A 19,646-nucleotide genomic window follows, 5' to 3' on the forward strand; every position below is an offset into this window, starting at 1 on the left:
CACACACATATATATAGCGTATACACACATTTAAGCAAACACATACATACATATGATATAAAGCTGAACGTGTGTGTGTGTGTGTGTATGTGTGTGTGTCTGGTCACGAATAGGCTCATGTATGGTTGACTATTTAAAAAAAACTGATTACATATAATGATAGAATATGTATCGAGGATCAGGAATGGGTACGTTTGATCTGGCAGAACGGTGGTTGATAAAAATTGTGGGGGCTGCGTTTGCGCTTGGACCACAAAGTATTGAAAAAAAAAATGAAAAAAAAAACGTTTACAAGGGTTTTTGATATAGATGTATATAAGAATATTTTGATAAGTATGTTTCAACTAAAAAAAGGATGGTATAATAAAATTGTAGGGGGCTGTGTTCGCAACTGTACTCTATGGAAATATGGCACAAACTTTAACAAAGACTTTTCATATCTATTTGCGTAAGTATACTTTGATAATTATGTTTCAGTTTTAAGAAATATGGTATAATAAAATTATGGGGTGTTCATTTGCGCCTAACCTCCATAGAATTTAAATATGTCGGAAAGTTTAACAAATTTTTTTAAAAAGGGTGAGGGTCCACAATAACACCTTAACTTTAATCTTAATTCACGTAAGATTTTATTCATTTTATTTTGCGTTAAATCATATTGTGTCGAATAAATTCACCTCATAAATTCATGTTCTTTAAAGCGAAAGCCCCCAAAAAGACGGAATTTTAGACAATTTTCGACAAAAATTTGGCATAACTCTGATTTTTTCCTTCTCCACTTGCACGTGGAACTCTGTCGAAAATAGATAAATAGATAAATAATAGAAAATTAAAACTTTACTTGTTATTGTGTTAAAAGAAGGAAAAAATCCTGCTCACGTGATTACATGTCTTTTTAAAAACATTTACATAACATTTTTATTTTTATTTATTTATCTGTTTAAGCTTTTTTGTCAGTATGCTAGAAGGAATTGAGTTTATTACAACCCTTTCTGCGTGTGCTTTACATTAAAATAGTACAACCCTGAATCCGACGGCGCAATACTACACCGTTCAATACTGTAAAACTAAAACGAAGCTGTTGCGCTTGAAAAGGGTGCCATTTTCTTCTTATTCTTTAAAAAACTAAATTTTACTCATTTAATATCCCATTTTGCTGTTTCGGATTATTTTACTAAAGTAAGTAATGCTTCATTATTCTTCAAAACTGTTTTTGTTTCTTTGTTTTTCGATATTTCGTCGATATTATTTAGTAAGAGTGTTTAGCAAAAAAGACAACAAACGACTACCCGAAAAAATAAATATAGAAGAAATAAATATTACCATAGTCAATAAAAGTTTAGTTCATGTTTTTTTTGTTTTGAAATAGTTTTTAATGCTCTTTACTTGAAATAATTTAAGCGAACCGAAATTAAAACGAAATTTGAGGCGATAACTACTTAAATGAATTTTGATATAAACTACACACGCCATAATCGAATATTCCTCAAGCACAAAATAACGGAAACCATTAAAATATGCTTATAAATATTCCTTACGCTGACGGAACTCTCTTAAATTGTTAACACAGAATGCTCAGGTGCTCCTCATTCAAATTGAAAACGGGGCTCTCCATTTCAAAGTCGCTGCTATTTTGATTTTAAACCGGTTCGTGAATTAAAAAAAAGAATTTTTACAAACTACTTAAAAATACAAACCAATGAACTTTTCTACCATAAAAGTAACATTTATTGACTATGGTAACATTTATTTCTCGTATATTTATATCATTTTATATATATGACTTTTTCTCTTTGTAAGGAAACATCATTTTGTTGGTCACTCTTAGCTACGAATGGAAACAAAGTTGATATAAAAATATATATTTTCGCAAAAATTATGTTTACTTTCATCATATCTTGCTTAGAGTAAAATTTTTGAGTATCAAAACCTATCTCTTTACAATCCCCTCGTTTTCATAACTTATCATACTTTCATCAATCACAGTCCATTTTCTGTAGGCTGTTTTTGAACCCAGTCAACGACGAGTACTTTTGCTAGTATATATACAGTTATCTCTACATAAATAAAATGAAAACGATTATATCCCTGATACTTTCGACATTTAAGTATATAATATATAAATACGTCCCTGGCAAAATTTTAACGTTCACAACTTACAATTACTAGTAAAGCGTGCTTCTAACCCACGATACATTTTTTTCTTTCCTTCTATACCAAATCTTCATTCTACTTATTCTTCAGATGGACATACTCTCACAAATTTCTAATCCCTAATCATAGGTTTTCACATTGATTCAAATCTATTCTTTTTCGAAAAATGACAAACTGTGAGAAGCTGTGCAAAGCGAATGGAATAGCATCTCCTCTTCACCGTGTTTTACTTTTAAAGAAATCAAAAGGGAAGGCGATTTCATACTAAGCATTTATTAAAGTAAATGTCTAGTTCTGTGGTATTAGTCTTGTTTCAGTTTCCTTGTTCAATTGTTCATTGTTCAATATAGCGTTTAGTGCAATAAAATGTATGACACTTGTTTGGCCTATTATTTTTTTGCTCAAGAGTGTATATATATATATATATATATATATATATATATATATATATACGAGCAAACAGTTAATAAAACATGTTAAATACACTTTGAAAAAGAGTTAAAAACATATTTAATCTGAAAAGTAAACACTTGATAAGTGGATAGTCCTTAATCCGCGGAGTTTAAAAGAAATACTTTCCTTCTCATCAGATGGTAGGAATTAGCAAAATGCGGGATCGGATTTTGCATCCAAAGTATTTGATGAAACTACAATTAAGTCAAAGATCTTACTTGATAACAAAAAGTGAAGCAGAGGTAATGTGGTGAAGAAAACGATGATTACACGTGAATGAATAGTCTGGTGAAAGGAAATAATCCAATGACGGTAAAATCCAAAAATATAACTTCAAGAAAGTTCATTGAGTTTCCATTTGTACAAGTAAAATCCAAGGAAATCACGTAATTGGAAGATGGTCCAAAATAATCCAAAAGGTCGAAATCCATGGAATAATTCACAAATATGTACAAAGAAAAGAAAAGGGGAAAATCCTAATAATATTAACAAAAGAAAAATAACATATGCTTTTCACACGACTGCCGAGACATAATAATAATTATATATATATGAGGAGAACGAAAGTATTTCTTCGAAACTCCGCAGATTAAGGACTAAAAAAACTACACTAAATATTTCGTTTTTCATCCACTCTAGGACACTTCAGGCTTGAGCACTTTTGAAGTAAAAACTTAAAGTTTACTCATAAATTTATACCTTCGTATATTAATTTTATGTGAGTAAATGAAGTAGTTATATATATATATATATATATATATATATATATATATATATATATATGTGTGTGTGTGTGTGTGTGTGTATGTGGGGGGTGTTTGTTTGTATGTGTGCGTGTGTCTTGGCAGGTGCGTGGTAGATGTACGTAAGCTTTTTTTGGTAACTACAGTTTTACTTTTTTTATATAATCAAATAACTATATTTATAAAATTGTATCAACAAAGTTAATATTTCTATATTTCAGTACTATCTAATACTTTTGGTTTTCATTATGGGTAGAAGTGTGCCCGGAAAACTCGTACCCAGAAAACTCATACCCGGAAACTCGTACCCGGAAAACTCGCCCGTTTCTGCTAGATAGGAAAAGTGGTTCCTTATTGAATAAATGTCGATTGAAAGCAGATTTTATGATGGTACTTGAAGGAGATATTGTTTTTAAAAGGGACTATAACTCCCATCCTATTTCAAAAGTATATGTGTACTTGTGTACTTGTGTACTGTTGTTTATAAAAAATTGAAATCAATTTTCTAAGTGTTTGTTTTCCACTTTACTGACTTAGTTGTAACTGGTTTCACTTATTTTAAAATGTTTGTTCAGTCAAAAACGAGACTACAGAATGCATAATATTTTTCTAAATATTGATACTTGTGTGGGCCTTTTCTAGTCTCACACAAAAACAAGCGTTCACATCTCAAGCCATATTTCTTGTCATATACATACGCGCACATAAACAGACGCGCGCACGTATACACACGTACATATATTCACGTTCGCGTACATACACTCACATTCACGTGCACATACACACACGCTAACGTACACACATGTACTCACATATACGCACACGTACGCACACATGGGTAGCGTCACTTCCCCTTCAAAGGAGATCCACACATGCGCAAAAGACCACCGGAAACAACTATAAAAATAAGAGGCATAAGCTGCTTCACCCTTTTTCGAACCAGCTTCCGACCTGAACGGTTGACGGACCAACGGTCCCGTTTCGCGCGCGCCTCACGCCACCTGCTACTATGCGTGGGGCAAGAGCTAACAGACAGTACGCACACTTTGTACGTTTTCTCTCTCCATCAACTGGATTGACTTTCTCACTCTTTTTTCGCTTTTGCTTTGGTCTATCAACCAGACAAGATAGCGTCCACAGCTAGTGGCCTGAAGACATTTCCGCGTGGACGAATACCACCATGTGCGCTCGGCTTTACTAAGATTAACCCTCTCTCTCTCTCTCTTTCCATTTCTACATGCTGGACTGTCATTCCCATTTCGGCTACATTACTCGCCCCTCTTTCCACGTGCGGACATGAACACGTGTTACACCTAAAACATTCATTTTTCAACAGAAAATAAATGTTTATTTTATCCAGCAATTGACTTTTGTTTCCTTCTTTCCATTCGTTTCATTATTTTCTTTTGTAGCGAGTTAGGATATTTATATCCTGGCCCCAACATACTTATTTACTGTTGTTTTTAAAAAAGAAAAATCGATTTCTTCATCTAGCTGCCTTAGTTGTTAGTGGTTTAATTTATTTTGAAGCGTTTATTCATTACCCCCCTAAAAAACGATAAAAAGTAAGTAGCGTTGATTTTACAATTTTGAAATAAAAATAGAAAAAAATTAAACATGAGTGAACGAGAGATTCTCTCCCGCCCCAAAAAATATTTCGCTTTTTATTTATTAGTTAATTACTGTTTATTTTCTTTTAATTTTCATTTAACCGATAATTTTGGGAGTAATAAAAAAATTATAAAAAACCCCAAACAAAACAAAGAAATAAAATAACAGGGAGAGATTCGATTCTTCTTCGTTATTATTTTGATTTGATTTTTAATTCTATTAGTTTTTTTCTCTCATACCAAATGCACCCATGCATTATTTAAAATGATCATTTTATCAATTATCAACATTTATTGTCATCCTGTCAAATATTTCAAAATTTAAAATTCCGAAGTATACCAACATCACCACTAGCAGTATCAGAATTTTGGGGGAATTTTTGACACCCCTAACAGAAAACTGCGATTAAAATATAGAAAACTCGTAATTTCTCTTTCTAAAGTGGGTTATTTATTTTCTTTATAGAATATGCTTCCAAAATAAACTATTTAAGTTGTTTAAAAAATAATAGAAATATTATTTTTCATTGTTTAAAAAACATTGTTTACAAAGTGCGTGCGTGCGTGCGCTCTGGGAAGCCATTTTGTTACGTAGTGAAATCAATTGATTTTTATGAGATGAATATTTTTCAATTTTTAAACTTTAAAAATCTATCAAAATTTTCCTATTCGTTCAATTGTTACGTTTTTTTCAGGGTGAATGTAAAATTTTATGCTCTTTCCGATAAACTAAATATAATATTTTAGACAAACGTGGTTTTATAAATTCACCCCCCCCCCATTTTGGAATGTCTATGAGAATTTTAATAATTAATTTTGTTCGGCACGTTTTATATATCACAAATTGAAGATAAAACATGAATAAATAAAATACTCAAATTTAAAACAACAAAAAATATCACTTATCTGTAAATTTACCGGTAAAGTCCAAAATTTAAATCCTTCTTTTTTCGATAACCACGTGTTTTTTTTTTGTTTTTTGTTTTTTACGTGGAAGCTTAATTTTTGTTTAGAATGTTCCAGTAATTAATGGTCGATCAGTTTATATTTTTATATTTAATTCCTGGTTTCCTTTTTTTCGATATAAAAAAAAGACGAAATCGGATAATGCAGATTTATAGTATAATAAAAAAAAAATTCAGGTATTTCTTTAAGATATTAAAAAATAATAATAACATTGCATATCTGCGTCATATCGTAATTCGTGTTAATGAAAAAATGAAAACTCCCAGTTTTTTATTTACGATAGCTTAAAGGCACAAAAATAAAAAAAGGACAAGTTATCTCCCTTAAATCTGTTCATTGCAATGTGGCCATAAAGTGGGTGCCCATTTGACGTCACATCATTATAGAAAAGTGACCCCCACTTTGTGACCATTTGTAAAATTTTTTATCTTGGAAACTACTAGTTTCGTTTGCCGTATATATAAATGGTTATTTCCGTTTTCAGCGCCTCCGAAAACCTTTAAAAGTGGAAAATTTGAAGAATATAATCCAATATCGAGATTATTAAGGTTTCTGAATTAGTGTTTTTTTTTTACACTTATAGGCCTCCGTACATAAGTAAGAGATATTTTTTCACTTCCGGTGTCATTACAACTTGCTTTATAGACACGCGTGGTCGCGATGTGTGTTGGAAAAATCCTTCCATTTAAAAAAATACATGGATTATAATACATAAATATGAATAAATTCTCATACAGGAAGATTAAAAGAAAGCATATCTTACTCATTAACCAGGTAAGTTCTTTATTTTGCCGTTAAAATAATTATCGTAAGATTCAAGTAATGTTATTGTTCAACAATCCGTGTAATGTTAAGTGAAGAAATCGAAGGAAAAATAAATAAAATTGTTTATTTCTCTATTAAAGCTTTTATGATATTACAATTTGGTCTTTGCTCGTTTTATTGAAATAAAATTTACGGGCTTAAATTACGTTTTACTATTATTAAAATCTGATAGAAATATAGGTGTATATTCAAAATGGCGACTCGCCTGAAAATTTCCCCAAAATTCTGATACTGCTACACCACCACCACCAACAACAACAACAACAACAGTGATTATTCTAAAGCAATACTATCATTACGCAGCATCCAATTTATAATTAATTCTAAGTATATTTTTCGATAAGTTGAACTATTTAAATTTAATATGGTCAGAGAGGAAAAGTTTGTTTCATCTGAAAACAAATCTATTTATTTATTATTATTATTATTATTATTATTATTATTAGGAGGAGGAGGAGAAGGGGGAAGAGAAGGAGGAGGAGGAGCAAAGTGTAGTTTCTGTTCTGATACTACGCTTCACCTTTTCTGTCCTCGGCCAGTGGAGCAGAAATCCTTCTTGACTGAGAATATTTATTTTTGTTCCGATCCGGCGTGCACTTTTTTGGGGAGCTAAATTTCCCCATATGAAAACCCGACGTTGTATCTAACTCTGCCTCCGTGGTGAGGCAAGTAAATAGAAACATGGAAATATGATACGGTATTGGAGCAAAAAAAAAGAAAACACTAATAGAATTAAAAACAAAAAAAAGTAACGAAGAAGAAACGAATGTCTCCTTGTTTTTTTTAATTTTTGTTTTGTTTTTATTATTTTTTATTGCTCCAAAAACATCGTTAAAATAAGAAGAAAAAGTTGTAATTAACTAATAAATAAAAAAGTGAAACATTTGGGGGCGGGAGAGACGCTGTGTGTAAAAAATCTCTCGTTAATTCATGTTTATTTTATTTCTTTTTTTTTCAACATTGTTAAATCAATCATAAAAAAAGTAATCAATAAAGAAAGGTATTAATCTATTTTATCGAAAACTCCGCCATCGCTTATCAAGAATCTTTTTAATTTCATTTTTATTGTTGTTCACGGTTTTGTTTTCGGAAGGAGATATAGTTTTTTACCCCCATCTCTATCTCTATGAATTAGGTTGAAAAAATATTATTATTTTATTTTTTTTATTTTTTAGGGCGGGGGCTCATTTTAAAGCCAAATCTCCCTCAGTATTTTATTTTTTTTTTTTTAGCGATTATCAAGACCCCTAAGCTGTGATACCCCCATGTCGGACATTATTTCGCGTTCTCCCGTAACACTCTACGCTACTTGTTTGTTCGTTTGTTTTTTACTGAATAAACGCTTCAAAATAAATAAAACAACTTAGCTAGGAAGAAAAATCGATTTTGCCCTTTAAAAACAATAGTAGATAACTATAAATATTTTTAGAATTATTATGCAATAGTCTCGTTTTTGAACAGAATAAACACTTTAAAATAAGTGAATCTATTAATAGCTTAGCCAGTTAGGTGGAAAACAGACACTTAAAAAATCGATTTTAATTTTTTTAAAAACAAAAGTAAACAAGTTAAAAACTATATCTCCCTCAAGAACGGTCATAAAATGTGTTTTAAATCGATATTAATTCAATAGGGGGCCAGTTTTCCTACCTAGCAAAAAAGGGCGAGTTTTCTGGTAATGAATTTTCCGGGGACGAATTTTCCTATATTCGGGTTGAAGATATGATCTTATTTGCATGGCGATGGGTGGGGCAAAGGTATAGTTCCTTGTCACTTATTTGCTAGTGTCATTTTTATATCATCTCTTTGTATCTTTTAGAGTTTTAACCAGTCTGTCTGCCAATTAAGGATTTCACAAATAGCTGTGACTTTTGTTAGTTTTAATCCGTGTCGAGCCATTCCCTACTGTCAATATGCATACGCTTTCCTTCTCCCTCTTCCCATGCACACACACATACGAACACACACATATACATGCACACGCACTTCCAGACATAAACATACACACAGACTCAGACACACACACAGGCACACCACACTCATACACACACACACAGGAACACCACATTCTCGCGCACACACACACACATACACTCGCTCCCCATACCACACTCGCACACGCACAGACACACCACACTTGCACACACACATACACACGCAAACGCTCACACGCACACACACATACACACTCACAACACACTTGCACATTTTATGTTCAATCTTTGTCATTTTATGGTGTGTCGACAACGTATTAAATAGCAACGTTGTTGGAAAATCCTTTTTCCCGCAAAATAACTCATGCCAGACTATTATTAAACGACCGTTTCCAGCGAAACCTGTCCAAATTTCGACGACCATGGTTCTGATGGAAACTCAGGAGAAATTAACATCAGGTTATGTTATTATACGACTCGTCTTCGTGAATAACCTTTCAAGGTTCGAAACCAGCACCCCATTGCCTTTAGCCTGGATATCAACCATTGAGGCAATCTCAGCTAGGACTGTGTGTACACCGGTTTTTATAAGTGTCATATATGTGTTTATTGTGTTGCGATACTTTTTAATAAGCACTTTATTTAAATATTAGTTTGGAGTAGTTTCCCTTTCACCAATAGTCATTATATGACTCGGCAGCTTGCACAAACTTGACTAGATTCAAAATATGGTACCTAAAAATTCCTAAAAGTTGTTTTATGATTAAAAAATATATTAAAATGCTTTTATATTGAAGTATCTTTAGTAATTTTGAAACTATGTAAACGCAATATATACAACTATCTCATAGATTATTCCGCTGTTTTTAAATATATATATATATATATATATACATTTCACCCTTTCTCTCTCTGTGTACACACACACACCCTAACCCCCCATATATATATATATATATATATATATATATATATATATATATATATATATATATATATATAATCGCTGTTGTTGTTGTTGTTGTTGTTGTTATACTTTTCAATTTTTTCAAAATTTAACAGGATGGCAATAAATGTTGATAATTAATAAAATTATAATTTTAAAAAATGTCTCGTTCACTCATTTTTAATTTTCTTATTTTTACTTCAAAATTGTAAAATCAACGCTACTTGTTTGTTTTGTTTTTGTTGTTTTTTTACTGAATAAACGCTTCAAAATAAATTAAACCATTAACAACTTAGCCAGCTTGGTAGTGAAATCGATTTTGCTTTATTTTTTTTAAAACAGTAGTTTTTTTTGTTTTTTTTATAAATATATATTTTTTAAATGAAATACGTATGATATGCGTTTATAAGATAAATTACAACGCAATATTTTGTCACAAAAAATAAGAACAAAACATTTATTTGTTAATTAAATATAATATTTCGACGGGAATGCGCCATTATCAGAATTAATTTTCTTTCCGTTCCCCATCATCGAAAGGAAAAATTCTGATGATGGGCTATTACGTTGAAATATTAATTTTAGACTACTCAAATGACCTTGTAACATTGTTCATAACCCAACATCCGATTTACGACTTCTGGTTGCGCATGCGTACTTTTGCAGAATTTTACCTGCGCACTGAAACAATTTATTATCCATTTTTTAATACACTTTTCGTAAAACCATTCATACATTTTCTTCTACACTACCAACGTAAATAAATAACCCCGAAAAACAATTACCAATAAATACTTTTTAAGGCACTTCGTCACAGACACAATATGGCCTGTTAAAATCGATTTTAATTTCTATTCAATGCCAATAAAACGACAAACGACTGCGAAAACCAAAGCATTTAAACCAGTGAAGATAATAAAACTAATCATTCGTATGGTTTTATAATATCACTGTCCTTAGTCGACGTTGCCAGGGAATAGTTTCATTTTCATTTTTTTTTTAATAAGATTTTAACTTTAAATTACGATATCGTCTGATCATTAAATTATTAACTGGACCAAATTGTTATAAAACCATAATTTTTTAATGTAAGCTGGTTTTCTATTGGCTGTAAATAGCATGAAAAAATTCAATGCATGAGTAGTTGCCGAAATTTGTAAAAAGGCTAATTTAAATGAGTTTCTATTCAGCAGTTTAAAGACTTCTAAATTACAAATTTTAAAGGATCACGAAATAATTGAAAATTTGAATGAATCAAAGAAAAAAATGAAAAGTAAATTGACCGACTTTACAAATGAAACAGATATGTATTCTGATGGATTTAATTTTGCAATTAAATTATCTTTAAAAATTACGTTTGTTTTAGTACTGTACCAACTACCCTATTGCATTTGATTAATAAATTAAAAATACTGTACTTTAATATGTAGTTATTAAGAGTTACACTGTAACGAGAAATACATGCACTTAGAACATTTTTTCATCTACACTCTTAACATAAATAAATAAATAAATCCGAAAAAATTTTTTTTTAATTTTCCGTTCCAAATACAAAAACCTTTTTCGCCCATAAAACGTTCATTAAAATACAACACCATAATACGTTTCTGGCATCCCAAATCGGTATAATAACTGCATACACACACGCTCTTTCCATCAATAGTTTTTATAATTGTTTATTTTTTAAACATAATCTCCAATCTTATCCCAAAACTATAAGAGAGTCATTTGTTTTAATATAACAACACCCAAAACCATGTCATTGATCAATTTGCGAAATTTACACACAAAAAAATTATTTAGACAATTGGACAGAGTTATTACTCTTACACTTTTAATTACCATGGAACTAATGCGGCCCTTTATAACTAGAGGGCATGATTAAAACCTGCTGTTTTTCCTTCTTCCAATTTTTTAAAAGTCGTCTGCTTACATTCTTATTGACGATGTTCCAGTAGCTGATTAACCTTTCCATAGCTTGGCATATTCCTGTATTTTTATCTGCATACACCAAACTGAATCCGGATCGGTTAATGCACACGTTCCTATTACATTAAATAATGTTTCTTTTGTTGTTTTTTTAACAGCATATAGTTAAATCTATTCGGTCATATTTTTTACACATATTAAATCCATTTGTTTAACAACTTTAATATTTTAAATTCTTCATAAGTTGTTAAACAAAGCTGTAAAAATATTTTACATTCTTTGTAGAACAAGTGTCACACTCATAAATGAATTCCATAGCTAATATAACATACTGACCACACGGGTCACGGGTAGTCTATATATATATATATATATATATATATATATATATATATATATATATTTATATATATAAATAACTACTTCATTTAATCACATAAATTAATATACGAAAATATAATTTTATGCGTAAACTTACTACAAAAGTGCTCAATACATAGGTAGAGCTAGGTAGTAAGTTATAAAAATATATATGTCAGTTAAGCTACACAGAATATTCCGTGTTTAATCTACGCTAGGATAAGCCTGACGAATCTTAGCGTGGATGAACGCGAAATATTCTCTGTAGCTTAATTGTCATATATATTTTTATAACTTACTATATATATATATATATATATATATATATATATATATACATATGTGTGTGTATGTGTGTGTGCGCGTGTGTGTGTGCGTGTGTGTTTGTGTGTACCCATTAGGGTCTGTATGTGTGTGTACTCATTAGTGTATTTGTGGGTGCTTCTTATAAATAAAAGAACTACCGAAAATGTATTGAGGAAAATCATGGATTATTAGCAGAAGCCGTAGGGAAGTTAAAGAGCAGATCTACAAAAAACCTTAGCGAAATCGACCTAGGACTTTTCGAGGAAAAGTGTGAATAGACAAACAGACGGACAACGAGAAATCTATTATAGACCTATATTCTTGAAAGTTGGGTGTTTATTACTGTTCGCTTGTAATTATAAGTAATTTTTTTTTTTAGAAATGGTTAATAAGCAAAGAGTAAAATAAAAGGGCTTAGGGTTGATCATAATCGCTTCGGCGCGGAAATTACCTCGAATAATTGGTCGTCTTGATCATCAAATGAATATCCATCCAGTCTGTTTACAACCTGTGCCACGCCTGTAGAAATAGAAATAAAGAAAATATTAACATTTTGTTGATTAATGCATACACAGTCTTATATACGTATCTTAATTATTATTTTTTTTGTATGAAAGGATAATGCCATATGTTTATTTATCTAGTTGGAAGGTTCGGTTGGTTCAGTGGTTAACGAAATGGACTGACGGCCTTGCTGTTGTTCGTTACACAATAATTGCTTCACCTTATGATGTTGGCAATCTTACTGTCCCCCAGAAATATTCTATAATTCTAGAAAAATTCTGACTTAATAAATATTAGGAAAACGAATGCCAACAATAAAATCTTCGGATTCATATGACGATTTCCTGCTGTTAAATACTGAACACAAGTAATGATAAAATGAAAAATACAATGGAAATTCCTACCAAAATGTAAAGTTTTTCTATTAAGTGTAGCCTCTTCCCACCTCCAAAAACGTAGTAATATAGTACGCTAAACACGTAGTAATATAGTACGCTAAAAACGTAGTTATATAGTACGCTAAAAACATAGTAATATAGTACGCTAAAAACGTAGTAATATAGTACGCTAAACACGTAGTAATATAGTACGCTAAACACGTAGTAATATAGTACGCTAAAAACGTAGTAATATAGTACGCTAAACACGTAGTAATATAGTACGCTAAACACATAGTAATATAGTACGCTAAAAACGTAGTAATATAGTACGCTAAAAACGTAGTAATATAGTACGCTAAAAACATAGTAATATAGTACGCTAAAAACGTAGTAATATAGTACGCTAAACACGTAGTAATATAGTACGCTAAACACGTAGTAATATAGTACGCTAAACACGTAGTAATATAGTACACTAATAACGTAGTAATATAGTACGCTAAAAACGTAGTAATATAGTACGCTAAAAACATAGTAATATAGTATGCTAAAAGCGTAGTAATATAGTACGCTAAATACGTAGTAATATAGTACGCTAAACACGTAGTAATATAGTACGCTAAAAACGTAGTAATATAGTACGCAAATACATTTGAAAAGAAGGAAGTTTAAAGCAATATAATAAACTGTTGTTAATCAGTTGGCGACCAGTAAAAATAATAGGAATCATACTAGAAAATGAAAGTCTCAATCTAATTTATAGAAATCACTACGTCTGTTTGTCTGTCTCCATAGTTTCAAATGAAGTATTACAGGGAAATACTTTAGGTTACAACAGCAAAAGAAATAATAAAATTTTAGCAAATGATTTTTTCATTAAAACCAAAAAAAAATACTGTCATCTGGAGATGTAGCTCAGTGGCAGAGCATTTGACTACCGATTAAATTATCTCCTGTTCAAGCTCGGGTAGACCTCGCTATTTTATTTTATTTTATTCTTTTATTAATAAGTTCAATTTACGATAAAAGAAGAGGTACCATTTAAAATCGACGCAAAGTATTTCTTTCTTTGCATATTTAAAAACTAACCATTAATTAGAGCTGACTTTTCCAGTGTATCATCCTCAAAACCTAATATCAGCTGACGTGACGTTGTAAACAAATACAGACGGAACTTGATGCACGACGTAATTATAAAAAAAAAAGGTTTGTCAATTAGTCCACCGGACAAATTATTCCTCATAATATCTAATAATCAACGGGGGATCGATTCTATGATAATACTTACGCAAGCAGCATTAATTAAAACACCATGTTTAAGTGGAATGTACGACCGGGCAACGCCGGGCTACAAGCTAGTCTTGACTAAGTATGTACTTTGTTGTGATACAGCATAACAAAGTAGGTTGTCACGAAAATGACTGTAAGACATCAAAACATCGAATCGCAAAGGTAAAATGAATCGGAGCGGTATTATTATTTGTTTATTTAAATTAGCCATGATTTGCTTGTTTGTTTTTTTGTCGATGCATCGATAACAAGGAATTAATTGCAAGTAACACGAAAAGGGAAAAAGTAAACTAGGTTTACATGGCATCGTCTAAGTGCATGCATTTTGATTTATGTAGTATTATGAAGTATTAAATGGTTGTGGGTAAATACAACGAGAAAAAATAAAAAATAAAGTAAGTATCGTACAATAGTAGCTGTGTTGTAATTTAGGTAGTATCGGTGTGTAACAGCAAGTTAAATATAACTAAGTTGAAACTCGAGGTAACTGCCCAGAACTACGTAAAAATCGAAAGAATGATACATTAACGGAACAGAAAAAAATCACCCAATCAAATCTGCAGAAAAGTAGTATTTTGAAAGAGGGCGCTTATTATTTTTATAATAGAAATTCCAAAGTTATTAGCGTTTTTTTTTTGTTTTGTTTTGTTTTGAAGCATAAAAACGTTTTAAATATTGGGGAATTTATTTTCAAATCCACATAAACAACCATGAATGAACAAATAATTAGAAAACAAACAAACAAAAAAACATCCAATTTCGATCAAATAGCACGCCAATCAAATAAACCTGGACACACACCAGACAATATTAGATGTTTCCTGATATACTCAAATTTTCCATCAACAAAAGTACGTAAGCTAAAAGAAATTCAATGGATCCTCTGATTCAACACACGATAGAATAGTCAATACAAACCTCAGCCCTCTGAAATAATGTAAATATTTCAAAAGAAATATTAATTTAGATAAACACATACGCCGAAATACACGTATATACATATTGATTATTATGAGCGTTTTTTTGAAGAATAAACGCGTTTTAAATATTGGGGAACTGCTTTTCAAATCCGCATAAACAGCCATGAAACAGCAATAAAAAAAAACCGTATTAATCACCTACACAAAAATATATGTATATACAAATGCATAAACCTGAACAGTTCTATATTGATTTCAATATGTATATGCCGTGGCAGAACTAACCTATGTTACCTACTAATAAACTTTCCCTGTCTCAATAAATGCCGAAAAACAAAACCGCAAGGTGTTAGTCGATATCCGATGGACCAACCTAGGCTGTTCCTATTTACAATCCACCCCGGGACAGAGTTCGACACCAGGGTCGTTTTTTAATGTGGAGAAAAAGAACAAAAATAAAAAATTGTCTCAGTCGTGAAGGATTTCTTCTCCACTGACAGAGAACAAGAAATTGAAGTGTAGCATCTGAAGAACAGATGGTATTTATTTGCTCCCCCACCGAGCAAATTAGGCACAAGGCCGATTTTTAATGTGAGGAGTGAGGGGAGGGGGAAGGGAAAAAGGGGACCAGCTACCGAAAGGTGGGAAATGGGAGCTGGTTAAAGGTCAGGCATGTGGGGTTGCCCCCACATCTGGTCTTTGCTAGTCATAGCTGGTCTTTGCTAGCCATAGCTTGCAGCATCTGCCGGAACAGATACTACACTTTGATCTTGCATCTGAAGAACAGATGGTGTTTATTTGCTCCCCCACCGAGCAAATTAGGCACAAGGCCGTTTTTAATGTGAGGTAAAAACCAGCTCCCCTAAAAGTAGGCAAAAAGGGGGCACTCTGGTTACCAAAAATAATAATTGTCCCAGTATAGAGGGTTTCCCCTCCATTGACTGGTACAAATTATCTTAAGTGCAGTATCTGCCGGAACAGATGGTATTTATTTGCTCCCCCACTGAGCAAATTAGGCACAAGGCCGTTTTTAATGTGAGGTAAAAACCAGCTCCCCTAAAAGGGGTCACTCTGGTTACCAAAAATAATAATTGTCCCAGTATAGAAGGTTTCCCCTCCATTGACGGGTACAAATTATCTTAAGTGCAGTATCAGCCGGAACAGATACTACACTTTGATCTTGGCCCGAAGGCCAAAGGAGAACACTAAAATAAAGTAACAAAATGTATTGAGAATCATACAATGTAACCGACGAAATTTTGTTACTTTATTTTGGTGTTCTCCTTTTCTTTGCAATCATAACCCGGCTATAACACTGGCGACCTTGGATTTCGAACTCACAGGTTTGGCTTTGAAAAAAATTTGAATATTTTTGTCGACACACACACACACACATATATATATATATATATATATATATATATATATATATATATATATATATATATATATATATATATATATATATTATTTTGTCTAATCTATTAGAAAAAATAGTTTATGTGTGAAATATTTTTTTGCAAGGAATTGTAATCTGCATGTTCAAGGTTCGTTTGCAAAGTTATGAAGGAAATGAATTACTGTTCGCTTTTTCCCCAGTCGTTCTAGAAATACGAATCCGAACAAGGTTTTGATAAATTTCCGCAGTTGCTGTATTTTACCCATCATACAAAGATGGACGCCCTACAAAGTATATTGAAACATTTACTAAAACGGCAAATAGAAAAAAACATTCAATCTAAAATAATGAGGTGGTCGGAAGCAAAGCTATAGTTCATGTATTCTTTTTTATGAGTTGTATTTTTCATGTATAAAAACAAATAAACAGACAAACAAAAAAAAAACAGGATTGAAAGTTGCGAAAAAAAGAGTTTATTGATAACGGAGAAGAACGTGCGGGCGCCATTAATTCCAGAGAAAAGGTAGGGGGGTAATTCTAGAAAGGGATCAACAGTTTGTTTAAAGGCCCATCCGCACGATAACCTCTGGTAGAGTATCTGCCGGATTGCAACCACACAAAAGTCTTTGGGGGGGGGGGGGTAGTGAAGGAGAAATTTACAAACCTGTCTCCCATGCGAGTTCACATGGAATATCCTTAATTCCATTTCGGTATAATATGTTACCTCATATCACATTTCTCTTTTTTTCTTTTTGTTTAAGTATCATTGTCATCTTTGTTTTTTATCTTTTCGGGGCCCAGTAAAAAAATAAAAAGGAGAAACATTCGTCGCTCTACATGGCTAATTCAGAATAAACCGTATAACGTTTTTTTTTTTGTTGTTGTTGTTTTTAAGGTATTATTCACATAATCGTCTCTGATTTTATGAGCCAAGAAAACAAAAACACCGCCTTCCCTCGCCAAGACGCGAACCCAGATGTGTGTGTGTGTGTGTGTGTGTTACAGAAACTTAGAAAAAAAAGAAAGAAAGAGAGCACTGTGCGACCGTAGGGTGTGAATTTAATACACACTCTTGGAGAAATATTTACGGCACTGATTCGCAGCCGACTGTCAATGCGGCAGTTGTAGGTTCAATCCACGGCTGGGGAAAGGTGTTTGTCTAGTCGCACTGGTGAGTTGTGATACAACGAAACAGTACTATATGTGGATGAAAATTAAAGCCCCCCCCTCTTTGGGTTGAGCACTTTGTAAATATATTTTAACCCGACGCGTATTTAAAAGCGATTAAGCGAAGCCCACTATTAATTTGTTTGTAAACAAGCTGATGGTTAAAGCACTGTGCGACTGTAGGGTGTGAATTTTATACACACTCTAGGATAAATATTTACGGCACTGATTCGTAGCCGAATGGTGAGAGCTGCTGACTGTCAATGCGACGGTTGTAGGTTCAATCCACGGGTGGGGAAAGGTGTTTGTCTAGCCGCACTGATGAGTTGTGATACAACGAAACAGTACTGTATGTGGATGACAAATATATATATATATATATATATATATATATATAGTAAGTTATAAAATATATATGGCAATTAAGCTACACAGAATATTCCGCGTTTCATCCACGCTAGGATTCATCAGATTTCATAAGCCTGATGAATCCTAGCCTGGATAAAACGCGGAATAATCTTTATAGCTTGATTGCCATATATATTTTATAACTTACTACCTAGCTCTACCTACGTATTGAGCACTGTTGAAGTAAATACTTAAAGTTTACGCATAAACTTATACTTTCGTATATTAATTTATGTGATTAAATTAAGTAATCATATATATATATATATATATATATATATATATATATATTGTTGCTGTGCATTTAAACCCGAACCAAGGATATAACAGTGTTTACACCTGTTTTTCCTGACGATATGTTTGTGCATAGCGATCTGACTACCGTAAAATATACCAAATATATTATACCGTGTCAATCCTAATTTCGACATTCTTGTGTGCATCACTTTATCCTAAAATATTTTTTGGAATAATTACTGTATGTAAGGTTTTTTTAAAATCACTATTCTCCCTATTTCCGGAAAACAGCTCAACATTTTTGAATTAATGAAACACGCTATTTAGATTTTAATTTATTAATTATGAATATGTAAACACATTTAAATAAACACCTTCCATGTTAGTGTAAATTTTTTATAACTATATATTAATACGCTAATTCGCTTCGACCGGTATTATACTGAAGTCCCTTAAAATAAATAAATTCTAAATCGCACCGTTATTATACTTAATTTCCTTTAGAATGAAAATGGAATATTCTAAAATGTCTAATGAACACTTTTTTTAGATGGATAAATTATCGCCAGCCAATGTCTACTCGGTTCAAATCACAATCCCAATAAGTTATTTATAACCAGTCAGTGTTTAATGGGTACAGGTTACAATTCTAATTTATCGCCAGTCAGTGTATGGTAGGTGCAGGTCACAATACTAATCAGTTAGTTATCCACAGCCAGCGTCTGCTGGGTGTAGGTCACAATACTTATAAGTTATCACCAGTCAGTGTCTAGTAGATGCAGATCACAATATGAATAAATAAAATAAATGTCACTTTTTAATTTGCTTATGCATTATTATAATCATATTTACCCTAAATCCTGAGACGTAATAGATCACTATGAATTATGCATTCTACTTATAGTGACAGTTAAAGGGAGTGATGTCAGTGCATTTGGATTTCTCAGTCAGTACAATTCGAGATACCGGAAAGAAAGAGGATATTTCATATTCTGGCATTTCGAGAAAAGGAAATATAAAGTTAGAAGACTTTCAGCCATATGGAAATAACTACAATAAAGAGGTGGAGTTTTGTTGCTTGTCGGGTTAGTCGGAGTAATTTACGTTGTGGGGCG

General features: G+C 32.0%; 1 protein-coding gene across 1 annotated transcript in view; it reads right to left on the reverse strand.

Annotated features, from left to right (window-relative positions):
• The window catches only part of LOC145258141 (dual 3',5'-cyclic-AMP and -GMP phosphodiesterase 11A-like), a 1,328,815-nt gene that overhangs the window by 518,509 nt on the left and 790,660 nt on the right, over nt 1-19,646 (reverse strand). Inside the window, exon 9 of the mRNA XM_080115926.1 lies at nt 12,678-12,745. Coding sequence (XP_079972052.1) covers nt 12,678-12,745 — 68 coding nt within the window. The remainder of the gene's footprint in view (nt 1-12,677; nt 12,746-19,646) is intronic.

This window comes from Euprymna scolopes, chromosome 33, assembly GCF_053919585.1.
Source record: "Euprymna scolopes isolate OS-2025 chromosome 33, ASM5391958v1, whole genome shotgun sequence".
Lineage (NCBI taxonomy): Eukaryota > Metazoa > Mollusca > Cephalopoda > Sepiida > Sepiolidae > Euprymna > Euprymna scolopes.